This window comes from Atractosteus spatula, chromosome 20 (genome assembly GCF_055471065.1).
Source record: "Atractosteus spatula isolate fAtrSpa1 chromosome 20, fAtrSpa1.hap1, whole genome shotgun sequence".
Taxonomy (NCBI): Eukaryota; Metazoa; Chordata; class Actinopteri; order Semionotiformes; family Lepisosteidae; genus Atractosteus; species Atractosteus spatula.
In genome coordinates, this window is record NC_142725.1 from 13,424,686 (window position 1) to 13,442,995 (window position 18,310).

At 37.5% G+C, this 18,310-nt stretch overlaps 1 protein-coding gene across 4 annotated transcripts in view; it reads right to left on the reverse strand.

The window, feature by feature from the left end:
- prdm16 (PR domain containing 16) overlaps nucleotides 1-18,310 on the reverse strand; it is a 223,921-nt gene that overhangs the window by 22,033 nt on the left and 183,578 nt on the right. For 3 of the 4 annotated variants that reach the window (XM_088938064.1, XM_088938065.1, XM_088938062.1), the window contains exons 4-8: nucleotides 15,381-15,509; nucleotides 7,855-7,957; nucleotides 2,507-2,708; nucleotides 1,744-1,891; nucleotides 1,016-1,169 (exon numbers count right to left, since the gene is read on the reverse strand). In XM_088938064.1, the coding sequence (XP_088794190.1) occupies nucleotides 1,016-1,169; nucleotides 1,744-1,891; nucleotides 2,507-2,708; nucleotides 7,855-7,957; nucleotides 15,381-15,509 (736 nt within the window). Of the gene's footprint in view, nucleotides 1-1,015; nucleotides 1,170-1,743; nucleotides 1,892-2,506; nucleotides 2,709-7,854; nucleotides 7,958-9,802; nucleotides 10,055-15,380; nucleotides 15,510-18,310 lie in introns of those variants that run through there. The other variant, XM_088938066.1, reaches the window with a different exon arrangement.

Sequence of the window (18,310 nt, forward strand, 5' to 3'; positions counted from 1 at the left end):
CACAGTGTGAATCACAGGTCTTTTATGCCTCTGAATACAGAGGTTTAGGGTGGTTTTCAAACGCTCACATTTATATAAAAAATCACTGGCAATCATTAATGCCTTGAGCTACATTTGTTTTACGAAGCTAAAGTGAAGAACATATTTTTAAATTGCTGAGAACGTGCTAATTAGCACCTCAGATTGGACAACTGGTGTTTATTACAGTATTTTGTGTGCAGGACCCGGAGGTCCTGTAATCACAATGTAAAATGTACAATCACATGACACGGAAGCCTGGTTCTGCATGTCCTTGTGGACTGCTGGGACTTGCAGATTTAGCTGTCCATTTTGTCCTCAATGAACTACAATTTTCAGTGGTATACCCCTGTATGACCTTGCCCCTTGGTTTGTCACAATAAATATACTCTACATGGTTAGATATATATATATAAACACATTTGCATATACTGTAAAACAAGAAAATATCTGAGCAAGACATTTTGGTATATTTTACAGTTACTAAAAATCTCCCAAATAAATGTGCCGCTCAATATATTATTCCAAAAATACAAGTACAGTACAAAAATTCTTGTTCCTCCAAATTAAGCTGCCTCAAAAAAATCCTGTGTTACAGTATATGAATGTATAGATGTATGCATATACACATACAATATAAATAGTGCATTAAAAGCAAAAGCAAAGAAAAAGATCAGAGGCAAAATGGCAACCGTCAGCATCCATCAATGGGGAGCTGCTACAGAGAGACATTTACCTTTGTGGTACATGTCAAGTCTGCATGTGCCAGAGCTGTGCTCTGTTAAGAAAAAGGAACTTAGGTCCTCAAAGGAAAATAAATAAAAAAAAAACAGAAAGAGAAAAAAGGCAAAAGCAAAACAAATTGCTCTAGAATTTCATTTAGTGCTCTGACCTATAAAATTACAGCTGTCACTGGCTCGGGATGAAGTTAGACGGGAGGCCTTTGGACACGCGTAATTATATCTGAGGCTTAGACAAGACGGCTCTGACAACTTACAGATGAAGGGTTTGACACTGCTGTGAATGTGCTTGTGCTGCTTGAGCCCAGAGGAGGTGGCGAAGGTCTTGCCACATTCTGGGCAGGTGTGGGCGCGGGCGCCGACATGCTGCGAGCGTATGTGACGCTGCAGATTACTGGGGTCTGTGAAGACCTGCGGGGGCAACAGACACAACAGGGTGAGGCGGGTAGGCAGACCCCCCCCCCCCCCGACTTCTCTAAGCGGAGTGTACCGCGCTGGCTCAAGCAAACTGCTATTCGTTTAGTGCACTCCTTCACTCCCCCTCCCCCCTCCCCCCTCCCGGTTTTAATAAGCATTTTAGCACCGGAGTGAAGTATCAAAAATAAAAAGGAGACAATCCTGCTGTGATTCAACATCTGTTCAACATACTGTATACTTCCCATTCCAAGAAAGAGCTCGAATTTAAGAGTAACTCTTTTGACCTAGTAAACCTATTTGGTGTTTTAATAAATATGGATTTGTTGATAAAATGGGATTGAAAAAAGTCTTTCTTACAAGATTTGGATTTGTGTCATTTTGTCCTATTTATTGCAGGATGGTTAGCAGTTTTTACCCCATAAAACTTGTTACTGAAATGACAAAATGCCCCAAGTAGTTTGTCTATGGTTACCTGAATCAAGAAATTAATCTGTAGAAACACACGTTTTACAACAGCGCAAAGTTACACTAACCAAAAACAGCTTTCCACTGAATCCTCATGTCTCACCTTGTCACAGTTTTCACACTCAAATCGCTTGCCACTGTCATGTGACATCTGGTGGCGAATGAGGTTGGATTTCCAGTTGAAGGCTTTGGGGCACTGGTCACATTTGTACTCACGCTCCTCTGTGTGTACAATCATGTGCTGCTCGAGGCTGCAAAGAGCAAAACCACCCATTCAGGTTAGTATAGCTGCAGTCCCTACCCCTACCGTTCACTTCAAATGCCTGATCCACTGCATACAACAAAGGTACAGTAATCCAGTAAAGGATCTCTCAGCACTGAAAGATGAAACCCCAAACGTTCCTTACAAGTTTAGGTTGTTAATTATGGTGTGGAAATGCTAGTTTTACTTATTGTACACACTAAATGTACGGTATTCTGTAATTCACACATATGTACATTATGTGGAAACATTTCTACAATGTCAGTATGCCTTTTATAACCATATAAGACAGGCTTTTCACTTTTCACACATTTATGAATTCCTTTAAAAGAGTTTTTGAGAAACCAAATTATGCTTAATTGCTGTATAGTTCAGCAGCCCATGGGGAGATAGTGCTCACCATAAAAAAATTCTATAAATTCTATAATAATGAAAAAGTTCTATAAAGCTAAAAATGATTGATCACAAAAGTCTTGCCTCTGGACGTCTTGTGCAGCTTATTATTAAGTTCAGGCCAGTGGTTAATATGTGTAAGAAACTAAAACGGCTCTAGAGTCCCATGCAGTGTTTAAGAGCTCGAATATCAGGCCAGGGGAGAAGCCACCTGTATTCGCTGGGGAAGATCTTCTCACAGTCCTTGCACTCGTGGATGGGCTCCTCGTTCTCCTCCCCCTCCTGTTTGAAGTCATCGTTCAGGGTGTCAAAGATGGAGTTGGCGTTGCTGCAGGAGTACTTCTGGTGCCGCCGCAGGTCCAGCTTGGACGGGAAGAGCTCCTCGCAGTCCTCACAGCGGTACATCTGCTCATCTGGCACACACCGAAAACAAACCACCCATCAGGGCCCCAAAAGTCAGATCCCATGCTGGCCTGGTGCCGTTACCGAGCTTTTCCCCAGGAAAACTCCTACGTGAACGTCAGGCCTTTATTACTGTATTGTACAGAGTGTATATAAAAGTGCCAGGTTGGATAACAATGCACAATGGTACAAAGATGGTTGACATACATACAAAGGGAACTATTGGAGAAGATGTCCCTATGTGCAAACATCATCTACTGTATGTTCTTGGTAACCCACGCTCCCGGAAGGATCTGTTCAGGATACCAATTGTATGAAGATCACTGCTCCAGTTAAGGTACAGTAATTAAGGTACTTAAGGTAAGGTAAATAAGGTATGGTTTTTATAATACAGTTGTTAAAAAAGGACAACTAACCTTAAAGAACCCTGTATCATAAACTGCAATTTAAGATTAAGATTAGACTAAGTACACATACAAACACAGATTACATTCCTTGATGGAAAATCATACAAAACGTATTCCTTCAGTACAGCAGACAGCTGCATGGACAATTAATATCTGATGTGCACCCACAGAAAGATGAAAAAATGTAATGTGGAATAATATACCACCTTTAAAAAACAGGAAGATACAAATACAAGTAACATTAAAGAAAGATTCCTAATTTGATGATATTGTTTCTAGTTTTGAGAATTCAAAATATTTTATTACATTAGAATTGTTATATTTTGCTATCGTATCCTTTCATCAGCGTTGTCTGGTACATAGTTACTCATAGAAAACAACCAAAGAAAGACAATATTTAACATTTAGATGAATATACATAAAGAGAAAAAAATCATTAAATTAACATGTTTGCTTGCAAACAGTCAAGCACCTTCAGGGAAACCACATGAAACACTTCTCATGCAAGTGCATTTAGTGAATAATTAAAATAATCAATGAATTAATATAAATGCATCCCTCCATCTCAAGTTTCAAATACCCAATTAAAGTCATGTTACGAACATTTTAAACAACACTTAAAGCTTAACGTCTACATAATAAAACAAAAAAATCAATTAAAAGTAATACATTGCTTTAGCTTATGCCTTAATTAGCAATGCTGCAATTATACTACAGTATATTCCAAAAGTGTTGCAGTTTGTATTTAGCAAGTGAATGAAAATATGACTTTTTTTGTACAAGCAGAAAATAGGGAAGAATCCTCTGATATACATAATAAATTCTTGCAGTTGAGGTCAAATGAATTAAAATTAGGGCAGCTATTATATGGTTTACAAGGCAACATCCTGACAAAAGCGCCAAGTTCAACAGTCCTTGTGGAGCTGTAAATTTTCCAGAAGAATGACTTCTCTGAAGGACTGGGCAAGCAGGCTGCCTCCCCCACTAACCTTCGACCGACAGAAGCGCTGCCGACTGCAAGCCTGAAACTCACCCTGCGTGAGCCTAGCGCCCTGTGTCCTCTCTGCCTAGCAGTCTGCGCCAGTTTGTGTTCAGGTAAAGTAGGTGAAATAAAACTTTAAGCATGCAATGGTTGGTAATGCTTAATTAACACTTCAAATGTGGTATAGAACAATTTTATTTTAGATGTCCCTGTACTTCAAAAACCATTTCTTTATTCTAATATCCCTTTCTATACCTATGTATTATGTGTTTTTGTATTTGTGCAAAAATAAACTTGATTAAAATGCACATTCTTAGAGTTTTATGAGCTACATAGAGCGTTATGTCCCACCTTGTGCTTTGTAGGATAGTCTCAGGGCTGTTGTGACCCTTAACACAAATAAGTAGCTTTCTGGAAATGGATGAACGCTTGGATAAAGAATGACACAAAAATCAACCATTGGCAATCCAGTACAGGCTTTATAACCCTCTACTCACAATGTAAAGGAAATACAGATTTCTTAATATAGGTTTGTAGGAAAACTATTTTAAAATACAAGGAATTAATTCTCGCAAACAACAGACCTAGTAATTAGAATCCCTTTGACTGCTTAATCTACAAAGAGTGTGGATTGTAAAATTGGATTGCTTTAAAGAATATGTTTTTATAAAGTACATTTTTTAGCAGGGAAAGAGAACTGTGAATTTCCCAGGATGCCTAGAACAGCCCAGCGCAAGACTCTTACAATAATGTTAAACTAATGGTACTCAAAAGAACACCTAACACTTGCTAATGAGAGGCAAATAGAAATGTCTCAAAACATCAGACACTCCTTGATTGGGACCAGCAACAACACCAAGATGACACAAACTGAGGAGGTTCTTTTGTCTTAGTAGGAGCGCAGCGTTTTCTAAAGACTCAGTTATGTCCTGCTTGCTTCTTCTTCAACTAGGATGTTAGCAGTTGTCAAGCTTCCTCTACAGAAAATAAATTATTTTTTTACTGGATATTTAAAAAATACTACAATGTAACAATATACAGTAAGGGTAAAATAACAAATGAAAAAAAGACTGGAGTGAGATATCAGCTGTTCCATCAGTAACACTAAGGACAAAGGAGGAATGCTACAGAAAAAATAATCGCAGACTAATAGCTTTTTCAGAGAAACAAGGGGAACACAATTATGTGCCGTTTAGTGACTAATCTACAAGCCCTACTGGAGTCTCAGGAGACTCCTTGAGTCCGCTCCGAATTCCAGCTCCGATAAATGAGGGGGGTGGACTGCCCTTCACTCTCCCACTTTTGGCAGCGAGATCAGAAGATACCTATCTTCCTGAACAAACATTTTGTATGCGTTAGAAAATGTCTGTGCCTCACGAACCCCTTGTGCTGTCTCGACTATTTTTATTGCCCGTGACAAGCAAAATGTAACCATTATTTTCCCCCCTTAAATCAAGGGAAACACAACAAAACATTATACCTGACAACCCCACTTTGCTGAATGCTGGCCAGAGAATTAGGGGACCATAGGGGATCATGTCTAGGTTTCGTAGAAGAAACCTGAGGGTAGATTTCACATTGTAGTGTGTGGGTAATCACCTTTTTTGTAGTGCACATAGTTGTCTCAATCTTTGATTTTACATTAGGACAGAACTGTTTCATCGTGCACACGAGCCATCATCATTTTATGTTTCCGTACCTGGATATTTTTTTTCAAAGCTGAAGGGTTTTTATTAATCCAGCCATCTGAGTGGCAAAAGACCTTTTAATTATTTGCCAGATTAACAAATATGAAATAATGCTCTCTGGGTGTTTACAGTAAAACAATGATGCAACGATGCTTTTGATTTTTGAAATGTAACAATACAAACACTCACTGTACTCAAAGTTTTTTTAATAAAAGCATATTGGTATGTCCTATGGACACAGGCTAGGCAACATAATGGTTAAATGTGATAAGAGAAGTTAAAGTTGCAGCCAAAAATAATTTCCATGATAAAAGAGATAAACAGCTAGGGAGTAGAAGACACAAACTCACCCATCCTAAATTTAAAACTATCTAAAGGCCTAGTAAGAAGGTTTTAATTTTTGCGTTAATCAAATATGATAAAAATACTACTCAAAAACAGCTGTTTTAAATTAAATATTTCAATACTGTTTAGCTCCATGAGGCAAAAATAAAAGGCAGGTGTGGCTCAGTGATGATTATACTATTGGTATTAATTTAGGAACATATTCATATCTTGCTAGCAGCAATTGTGCATTGGAACATGCAAGATGCAGTACATAATGTGAAAGCAACATGATAAATTATGAACTTCAAGCTTCAGTTTGACAGACAGGCATCAACCATCAATTAACTAATTAATATTCCACAAATATCATAAAGGTCTTTTTACATATGCACTTAAGTCATAGATTTTCTTGTTAGTATCTTATACAATAGCTGTCAGCAAATATTAAAACACATTCACTCACAGTATGTATTTTGTACTCTGTTTAAAGTTAATCTTAGTTTAAAGATTTATATAATGTGATGCATTTTTTAGAAAGATGGCAATTGAATTCTAACACATTACACATTTGGGCTCAACGTCTCCACTTGCCAGTTCACGACTGTTTCACAGAACCAGGAGGGTTTACGGTCCAAAAATAAAAACAAATTCGACTTACAAATCTCAGGTGCTGGATTCTGAGGATCAGCCCCACGAGAAAACAGTCAAACCTTGCAAGTTTTTAACTAGCAGGAATACGTAAATATATTTGCGAGGCGGGTGGTAACTGATGCATGTTATACAACAATTGGTAATGTACGCTCACACGTTTAAAATACAGTACCGAAAGGGATAAAAGATTTAACTGGCCTTTCCGACATAGTTAAGCCTTGTAAAACCTTATATCTATAGTTAGTAAGCACGCCGGTTCAACAGTTTTATAACACTGTGACAGAGATGCTTTTTGTTTCATTAGGGGTTCATTATAAACGCACATCCTGTAAACAGATATTTGGGCAAATATCAAACGCTGCGCGGCTTAGAAAAGTCTCAGATGAGCAAGAGAAGCGCTAATAATTCAGGCGGCTGTGATATACCGTAGTGGTTTTGTTCTGCACATCTTTAATACATAGCAAAAATGCAGGTGTTTGCGTCGCTCTCCTCTAAGCCGCAAATGCACGTGATTTCACCAACATTTACGTTCATAAGAACATTTTTATCTCCACCATGTAACAATATGTAACAATCAAAATCTATCACGTTAAAGGCACGTTAATACGTTTACTGTCCACGTATTAACAAGTTACCAGAAACCGGAGGGAATCGTTCTCGGCTTGAAACGCAATTCGAAACAGAATTTGTCTTTACTTAAAATCATTTCTACTTCAGCTGTTGAGAAACAGCTTTTTATGCCCTTTTCACAGTGGCTTCAAAGGTACATTCTGTTGTTTTAATAATACCTCCCAATGCATGTTTGTTGACGAAGTACTTAATATAAATAATTACACTAGTGATTACACTAACTTAATACTGCAATAACGTCGCATGACACGAAAGAAGACCATGACAAGACATAAAAGTCCCTCAATAGTAATGAACATAACTGTAAAGTTTTTGGAGCAGGAGAAGTGAGTTACTGTTGACTGGGTGTCCCGGGAAAACACTGTCCACAGCGAGCTAACGGAGTTGACACGGGAGGTATACTGTACACCGGCGCTGTAAACGTTGGCTTCGGTTTGTTTAAAATGTTCGGTAATGATGTACATTAATTTACCTTCCAGGTTGGGAGCCATCGATCCCTCAGGGAAAGCTCCGTCCTTCATATAAATCAGAAGCTCCTCCCCCGCTTCAATTTCCTTAATAGCCTTATAATAAATCTGGAAGAGAAAAGAGTGAGAAACGTTTACCTTTACAAAAAAAAAAGTATGTTGGTGCTCCCATAACTGCGATCATTTACTCTCTCAGTTACATCGTATTTCTGTACAGCTCAACAGTTTGCAAATAAACAATTCAGACGTGACAAACATACTATAAATGCTATATTATTCAGATTATAAAGGATGAATAAACGAGAGCAGTAAACAGACGTTGGAGTGTAAAGTGCATATATAATAAAATGATTAGTTAGTGTGGTTCATGCTTTATTTCTACAGTTCTGATAAACATTTGCTGTATATCAAACATGTATGCTTCCGACTAAGGATGATATAAATATTATTTTGAATAGTATTTGTATTTCAAATTAAATAGAAAAATAATAATGCTGTATGCAATTTATTCAGCTACTGTTATGAAAATAGCTGATTGAAAAAAAAATGTCGATCAGTAAGATATGAATTTCAATTGTAAAAACAATTTTGTACAGCTTTATTTTCTGCATCTGAAATAATTACACGGGCTTATCACAAATTCACAGTTTTAGAAGATGAAATTCTTAGATGAAATTTTAGAAGATGAAAACAACGAAATGGTTGTTTTCCAGTCCACAGTTCTCCCAAACGGTTTGTCCTGTGTTAAAAGGGTAATAAATGACCAAATATTAATTTGTTTTCGTTTTATTTTACCTTGAAACTACAAGTACATAAAATAATAAAAGTACAGGAAAATTGCAGTACTCAAAATATTAAGAGAGACTCATTATATTTATAATGTAAATCAAGCAAAGAGAAAAAAAACATTTTGGAAGGTTTAAATAGAATTTATCTTTATTTATATGTTTATCCTAACATTTCCTATATCCAAGTCTGCTTAATTATAAAAAAATATTACTTATCTAACATTTACGATGACGTTTTTCTTGTTCTTTAAATCAAATGACCATTAAACACGATCTATTTAATTTAGCTGTTGAGAGGTCAGCCTAGCCTAAGGAAAAACAACCCGTTTCACTGGGATTTTTGGGAACTCTTAAGACCTCAAATAGCACAAACTGGAACTCTAAAATGCGAAGAAATCGAAAAGCAAGTTTGATCTTATAAATCTTCAAAGACTAAAACGCTAACAATTCAGCTCATTCGATTTAAGCCGATATTTTATCTGAAGACTTTTTAGAACAAAGTGTATCATAGTCTAAAAGATCATTGATAACAAATGTCGTTAGAGAACATCCTCATTCTAGGGAAAAAACCCTAAAAACAAGGGACGTTTTAATGCTGGCACTTCGTAGTTCAGTCAGATCTGGAGATAAACCACAATTTATAGGAAGTATTTTCAGGCTAGGGAAGCAATAGCGAGATAAACTAGCACTTTCAGCACAGATTGCTTAAAACAAACATTTAATAATCTAAGTATCTGCATTCAAAACACGACTTACTATGAAACGCAGAATCGTATTAAAAAACTATGGTATCAGGTTGTTTCTATCCTACTGTACAAAACCAGCAATCACTATGAGTCGATTCAGTGCTACGTTTACGCACAAGGGGGCGCTCCCAGCTAAGTTACAAACGTACAGTTGTTGACGCTTGGGACTCGCCAAAATCTTTAACATTTGAAAGAAGAATGAAAAAAAAAAGACAAACTTCACCAACACTTCGCAGTGGCCATGAAATGTGTCTGTCAAACAGAAACAGAAATCACTACATCAAGAAGTGCCCACGACAATTTGTTCTAACAGCGACAACACATCAACATCCAATAATAATAATAATAATAATAATAATAATAACAACAACGATTTCACAGATTAATATATTTGTTTCAATTGCTCTTTTCCCTCTGACCTTTTTGCTTTCCGATTGGTGGTAGAGTTGGGAAAGTTGTGCGGCTGATCTTAAGGTTTCCAGTTGGAATAACAGTTCTGTCCCGGTGGAGTTCGCAACACAACCCATATTACCATTACTGGAGAGACCTGGCTCAAGGCAAGGCCCCGCGCCGGAGCTGAGCAGAGCCGAGGAGGCAGGCAGACGAGAAGTGTCCTCGCTGAGACTGAACCCTCAACTCTCTTAGTCTAGTCTGTCTGAGAAGCGTCTTTAATGAGGTGAGCTCTCTTCTCATTAGTGATTCCCTATTGCCCCTCACAGCCCGGAGAGTTAACCGACAGCCACTCCTCCCCTTTTCTTATCTAAAACGGGAGGATTGACTGATCAACACCAGAGACCCCTCCCCACGTCGTCTATCCGCTCTGACCACAAGATTAATCTGTTACCGCTGAAAAATACATCTTGCTTTATAAAATGTTTTTTTTACAGGTAAACATGCTATACAATGCACAACCTCCCGACACCACAATTGTTTTTATTGCGCCCCTAAGATCTCATTTAACGCAAAATCTTGCTTTCGTCTGATGTGCTGTAGTTCACATTGGCAGTCTGCAGCCTTACACCTGTTTCATTTCTCGCCTTATCCTCCGGACAGTCTGCGGGCACTGAGTTCAACACATCGTTTTATTTATTTTCGACAACTGCACGATAACGTGTGCGCCCGTTCAAAAGCCTGTACTAGTTTCTCACAAGTCACTTTACCAAAAATATATCCATTCTATTTTATAAATAAAATTCTGAAATTAATCAACACTTTTCATTTTACCTGACTATATATATGATTAAATAACCCAGCCATTAGGTATCTGGAAAAATACAAAAACGTCCTGTGGAATACAGTATATACTATATATATATAAAGCCCGAAAAACGTATGCAATGTGTTTGTATAAAATTACATATTACAAAGTATCACCTAGGTATAGATTTAAAATGATATTTATTGAATAATAATCGAACATTTTAAAATAAAAAATCTAAGGTTTCTAAGTAGTTTAAAATGGTCTAAGAATATCTAAAAGAATACACTTTCAACACTATTGCACCAATTAAAGATATATCAGCTCATAAAAATATTTTGCTGAACAATAGATTCACTTCTTATATTTCTGTTTTAAGATACAAATCTTGTATGAAATCACCGTGCAATCCCCATCTTTTCCCCTTTATAAAATTTCACAAAACAAGAGCCACAGTACAGTACATTAATTGTGCTGATTTCAAATCTAGAAGTGGCGACGCAATATCTATAACCTTTTTTAAATTCAACAGTTATCCTGATCATCTGACTTGGGTTTCTTTCAAAGATTCGGACTCATTTCCGGACATCTGAAAAGCAAAAGCTTATCCCTTTGTATTTGGGCTATTTGTCAATTTGTTTAACCCAGATTTGTATATGGTCGTTTTTATGAATGAAAGTGAAACAAAAGTGAGGCAAAATGTTCAGACCGAACTATCTGGCAGTTTGAAAACAAGCTTCAGTGCAATGGTTGTTACTGTACATGTTTGTTTTATTTCAGATTTGTGAACCACTCTGCATTATAAGATGGTGAAAATCAAATGTAGCTAAAAACTTTAACTTTGGCAACTCAGTTTGAGTTTATGTCCTGTTCAGAGCTCAGATTCATTATATTGCACCTGCTAATTAATTCATTAATCACAAACTTATAACTGATAACTGATTTGAAGTGCAGTCAAAATGGACGTTTTAACAGGTTTGGTCAAGATTTGTTTGTGTATTACACCTACAGTAAATCTTAAATGCTTTGACAGAAGTAAAAAAAATGCAGCCTCTTCATAGTGAAGTGTTTTTTTAAGCGTCCAAGGTGATATACTGTATCATCTGTCAATGCCAAGATACAGTATAATCACTTCTCTGTCCCAACATAGGAAACATATATGTTTCCTCACTCTGCTCCTGTTTATCTTTGAATTGGTGTGCTAAAACAGAGAGAAAGATTAGACGAGACCCCAGCTGTCTAGTTGTCCAGTAGTGATCCAGAGCACAACTGCAAAATGGACCAGTGTACCAGTAGGTATGGGTTTAATCATCTCAGCATTTCACCCTTAAATATTGTAATATTTTAACACTAGAGTCATTTAACTGAGACACACTTGATATTAACTTCTTAAAATACTTGCTGTAAGGATTTTTGTTCACTTTACAAGCTGAACAGGTCTAATTAGGCTTCGTGCACAGTTTTGGGATTCTAGAGAAAGATGCTCAGTCCCTAACCAACAGGACCCCCATATTACTGCACCACACAGGAAGAGACTGGGGGTGGTTAATCCCCAGTGTGGCCCACAGAGTGTAAACACGGCCTGCCTCTGCACACATGGTCCCACACGCGTTATCACACACTCATACACACTATCTGTTCCCACACTCCTACTTGCTTTCATTTTATCTGAACTCCGCAAGGTGTGCCACTGGTTTCAAGCAGTGTTCACAGTTGGGTCTGTGTGTGTTAATAGTCATAATCGCGGGCCCTGAAAAACTGGAAATTCAAGACTTTCTGTTGGGAACTGCTTTTCTGAAACTCCTCACATGAGGCTGGCTGCAAAGTCAGCGCTTGCAAGTGGCTGGAGGTATACAGTATCTGCTGCCTACAGGCCACGGGTTGTGTGAGGATGTGGCGTGACATGATGTACATTTCTCTTGTAATGACAAACAGCTTAAGTGCATCTTGAGAAATTAAGGCTGTGGGGTTCAGAGGTTAATGGGGTTTCTAAACAGAGTGCCTATTGAAAAGGCCCTGAAAGGTCCCTGTTCCTATCAGTATTGTCCAAGGGACTGCTGCTTCATCCTGTTTAGGGACTGTTTGTACAAAAATGGCACTTCTTGCAAGCTAGCATTGTCATACTGCCTTCGAGAACACAATTCCTCATGCAGACATGCTTGTGTTTCCTATGCATTTATATTTTTAGACAAATTGCTAATAGATCACATAATAGATTTCACTGTGAAATACGCTGGATACATTTATATTAAGTAATGTATTCACCTGATTGCTTAAATACCCTACAATTACTTTTTTAGAAATTTTAGCTTCATCCATTAACTGCTGGTAACGTTTTTAGTTAGAGCAGTTTAAAATTATGGAACCCAACAGATCAAAATGCAAATCACCATTAAACCATTTTTTTTATAAATGCACTTTTATTGTAAATACACCAGAATGGTGCCTCCTTTAAAATCATATTGGTTTATGTGCCATCAAAAATACATGTTTGAAGCAGAAAGTGGCCGACCCTTGAATTTCTACTTTCTATTTTGTGTGCTTGCATCCCGGAAACTCATGCATAAACAAAGTGCAGTTGTGCAGCTGGTGAAGTACAAAAAGTGATAAATTATGTATTTTTATGAACTGCACTCAGTTTTTAAATAAAAAATAAGGTGTGGCTCAGAAAATGACACACTGCTCTACTGCAAAAATAAATAGCCATTAAAGGTTGAGTACCCTACGCACAAAAGACTTTTCTGTTTCGTGAAATATACATGAAAGTCTGAATAAAAGCAAAATCTAACTACTGTGTGTTGCATTCTTTTGGAAAATATACACATTGAAATTTTAATCTCTTGTATTGAATTATATCCAGCAGGGCTTGTACATGGTGTGCAGAGGGCCTATCACGTCGGAGAGGAGGTGTGTAGTGACCGTAGACAATAAGGCATGCCATCCACCAAACTTACAGTGTGATTTATTGTGCCTGTTCTGCCAGGAGCATAACTCCAGTTCTGGAGCACCAGAGGTTTTCTGGTTTTTCTTTCATCTCAGCGCTCAATTACCTAATTGGGCTCATTATTTGCTTAACTGGACAAGTTGAAGTACTGTTCTGTTAAGAAGCCCTTGAGACCCAGAGTCGGGCTTTATTGCTATATGCGCAGAGGGGTTTTCAGACTGTGCTGGCTTCAGGCAGGACACCATAGCGAAGCCCTCAAACAGGACTACGACGTGAGGGTGAGATCCGAAGCTGATCACCGGGATTGTTGAGTTTTCCCCCTGTCTGTTGATAGGTTAATGGATTAAGGGCTTTGCTTCAGAAACCCTGACTAACAAACACAAGCACAATGAACAAACAAAAAGCACAAAGATAATAGTGGGCAGTGCCTTTGAAATACTCTACACAAAGAAAGGAGGAAACAACCCTGGAGCCAATCAAGTGTCTGGGCCTCTTGATCATGATCGCTCCTGACCAGAATCTTTTCAAACTTTGGCGTTTATATTTTTTACAGGCCATTGCTGTGAAGAGAATCACTCGTAACAATAAGGCATAGAATACAACTCCAATATGTATAAGAAAAGGAAAAACCGTATTAGATCAATGCAGGGATCAAGGAAAGTATTGGTAAAATGGCAACGCGTCTTGGTGATCAGTTTTTGTTATTGTCCTATGCCAAGCAAAGGCAATATGGCAATCATTGCATTATATATTCAGAAATGGTAGGATCAAAACCAAAGAGGATCAAAAATTAAAGAGGAAGCTGTCATAGAATTGTTGCAAAAGCATTGCACACCACATTCAAAGAAGAATTCTACAGTGTGCTGTGAGATCAGTACCAAACCGAATATTCACTTTTAGTGAGGTAACGGTAGGGAAATCACATAGACCAGTAGTGTCATTCCAGAAGCCCTTTCAGGTTTCGATAGAGGGAAATGCTTGATCAGCTATTAATCAAAAGTTCCCCCTCAGCTTTATAAGATCTACATATTTCTCTCATTTTCGACTGTGTTTCCTACTGTAGATTGAAAGCCGAAACAAAGAAAAAAACCCTTTCAAGAACTGCCATTTAAATGTGTTCCAGAGTATTTATCTGTGATTAAGTCTAACTTTCAAATATTTTTTTTCTAATATTCAACAAACAGGACATCCAGAAAAGAGGCCAAAACTTCAAGATAAGTCACAGCTATTCTTTAATTTGTTTCTTTTCTGATTCACTTCCTCTGCAGAGTGCAGAAAGCAACAACTCCTGGAAGTACAATAGGACTTTTCTGTTCTCGACAGAAGGGGTGGGGGCAGTGTTTGATCAAACTGCTTGGATTTCTATTGAAATAAAAGCGCCGTACCCTTATTGGGCCTTAAATGCAAGTTTTGTCTGAGGATGAGATGCAGAACGTCTGATACATTATTTGAGTACAGCTCTTATCTAATAGGTTCTTGCCATTTTGAGATAATCAGAATATTCACAAATTAGAAGAGGCCAATCAGCCAAACTAGCTCTTTGGGGAGTTAGTAGTTACTTGATCCAAGGATCTCATCCAGCTGTTTTGTGAAGGAAGCCAGAGTATCATATTGCTAGGCAGCTTGTTCCATACTCCCACAACCCTTTGTGTTGAAGTACTGATGCCGGTCCTGACTGAATGAACTCATCTAGCAGTTTCACAAAGGAAGGCAAAGTCTTGGCTCCAACCCAGCTTCAATCACATTCTGCGGAACTTGTTCCTCATTCCCCCCACTGTGTGGAACTGTACCCTAAGACCCAATGAAAGTTCAGCACCCGAGCTCCAAAATGCCAGAAGTAAAATCCACCGCTCACCTGGTCCCCGTTGAAGTGGCACACTGTTAGGTTCTGCTCCTCCAGTGTAGGTGCAACCCGGACGTATTTTAGCCAACTTCCGTTACTGGCATCCATGCAGAATTTCACATTTCCCAAGTCATCCCCAATCTAAGGGGAAACAAAAGAAATGACATGAGATCTAGCCTTATGGATCAGTTCACGTGTGTGTTCATTCAGAACTGGTCTTATTCGAATCAAATGCAACTGTAAGAGTTTAAACACTTTTCTAATAATAATAATAATAATAATAATAATAATAATAATGCATATATTGTTTGTATAATAAGAAGGTTATTATGATATACAGAGAATTATGCAAAGCATTCAACCATGTTCTGAAAAGGTACACTTGTAGGACAAAACAATTCCATTCCTATCCATTTAAAAAAGTTTGAAAAATTATGTTATGAATGCACGCGGATGATTTGTCATATGTACAATTTCAGGAATTTCAAGAAAATGATGATTCCTCTGCACGCAGTACTGTGATGTGTGTTAAGCAGATAGGTGTTGTGCATGGGTGATCCATTCCACTTTCAATCTGTGTGGACCTTTACAACTTTCTCATAAGCCAAGAGCCGTGATTCACCTCTAAACCTGAAACCTCTCAAGTCAAATCCCTGTCGAAGAGAGATCTTGCAAAACTTTCTTCACTCCCAACCGAAGAGTTCATCACTGTGTACAGTACTTGAAATTCTGAATAAGACTAGATGTGGGCAGTTGGTATGAATTGTATCAGATACTTTGGGGAAAAGAAAAAAATAACAAAGCCAGTGAATTGCAGAGTGGTTGAAGTTTTGAGTGCTGTTTGGAGAAAGGTTAGGAATGAGAGGAGACCACTTGACCCATCTAGCTATTCTGATTGCCAGTAGTTAATTGATGTGAGAATCTTATCCAGCTGTTTTGGTAGACAGATCCCAGGGAATCTGTTCGAACAAAAAGGCTGGTTAGCTTGTTCCAGATTCCTACTAGACATTGTGTAAAGAAGTGACTGCATGATGATGGACCTAACAAGTTCAGCTGGATGAAGGAGCTGCTGTAGAGAGCACTGCACTGGAGTGGGTGTGAGTACGACTTTACAGTGGCATGAAGCAAGGGAGTCATGTTGTTAGACTAAAAAGCGATCTTAACTCTGCAGGAGAGACTCCGAGGCTGAAAGGAAGATCCAGCCTGCTAGATCAGTCGTTTCTGTACGAATGCTTCTTTTTTTCTACAGACATATTTTATCACTCTCTGGCACACTACACTGACAACAGATTTGGGAAAAGCAGGTTTGGATTACACAGCACTGAAAGATGAAGAGAAAGACAATAAAAGCCTCTTCCCTCTGGAAGGAGAGCACTAAGCGCCTATTAACTGCACAGTGTGCAGTAAAGTGACCAGTTTACTACAGCTGCTACTAGATCGGATTTTGTTTTGCAAAGGTAAATTAAAATGATACGAATTGCTAACAAATGTGAAATAAAACACAGCTATCTTAAAAATTCCTTACAGAGCAAAACGACAGTATGCAGAAGTTGAATTTCAGGCAATAAATATTGTGTGTTCCTTGCAGCTGAGCTCCTGTTTGCAGTATAGACTTTAAATAGAAGGCCTGAAACGAATTATTCCAGTGGTAATTAAAGTTGAAAACTTGCAGCACTGGCTTTTAAGGATCCTAATTTCTCATCGAGTAGAGCTGATTTCAAGTGGAGATCTTCGGAAGCCGGGACAATAGAGATTCATGGGCACAGGTTTTTCTAATTAAATGTAATGACAGGGAGCCGGCCATATATAAAACTCTGGGTCTTTTCTCCCTATTATAATGTGGCAGGGTTGGAGAGACTTAATAGGGGATTATTTTTTTATAAAAGGAGGGAATGATTAAAAAAAACAGAACCCAACTCTCATAGCTGACAGAATATCAGTTGACTTCTCCAAGAGACACTGAGATTTTTTTTAACCATCTTCCCTCGTAAGAGCTGTAATCTTTGACATCGTTTTTGACTCAATCTTTCTCAAGAAAATGGTGTAATTTGACAGGTTATTTTTTTTTAAACTGTAGCAAATGAATTAAAACGATCTACACAAGTTATTGTCCACATTTGTTCATACTTAATTCTAGAATAAGATTTTGAAGTCTTCTCAAGCTGGATTGCATTTAGATAATTATGAAATCTTCTGAAAATACAGCTTTTTGCAAAGTGCAGTGATGTGTAACAACCAATAATAATCTTTTTTACGTCAGTACTCAAAATACTCTTCCCTAAAATTACTTTATGCTACAACTTTAATTTCAGACACTTCAAATCTCAGTGTATTTATATTGATGATACTTAAAACACTTATGATACTTATAACAATTTTAGAACAATTTTTGAATTGTGAGAACAAATCTAGCATTACAGTTAAACACATTCCTAATACATGCTTTAGAATTACAAAAAAATGTTTTTGTTGTTTCAGCAACATTTTCGGTTTAGGATGATTCCTTTCATGCTTTTCTTGCTATTATTTTCAATCTATTTTGCACATACAGTAGAATATACAGCAATCCCTCAGCATAAAACAATATGTAAATTTTCAACTTAATTACTTAAACAACATTTATATAAATAGGCTAGAGTTAATGAAATATTGTAATTGTATTACAAAATAATAAAAAATAAAAATGACTCATCTTAATACATTTTTAGTGGATTATAAAGGGGTTCTATGATATGAAACTGCATTTCTCGAAAAAGACCTCTAAAATATCCAGTACTTATACAAAAGTACATTTTCAGTTGAACCTGACTTGAAAAAAAAACACCTGTTTGAGGATAGAGTTTAGTAAGTACTTTCAGATTTCTTTTATTTTGAAAATTATTTTTAAAAAGTGATGTACTAGAATGGAAATCAGTCGCAGAGCAACATTTACTGCAAACTTG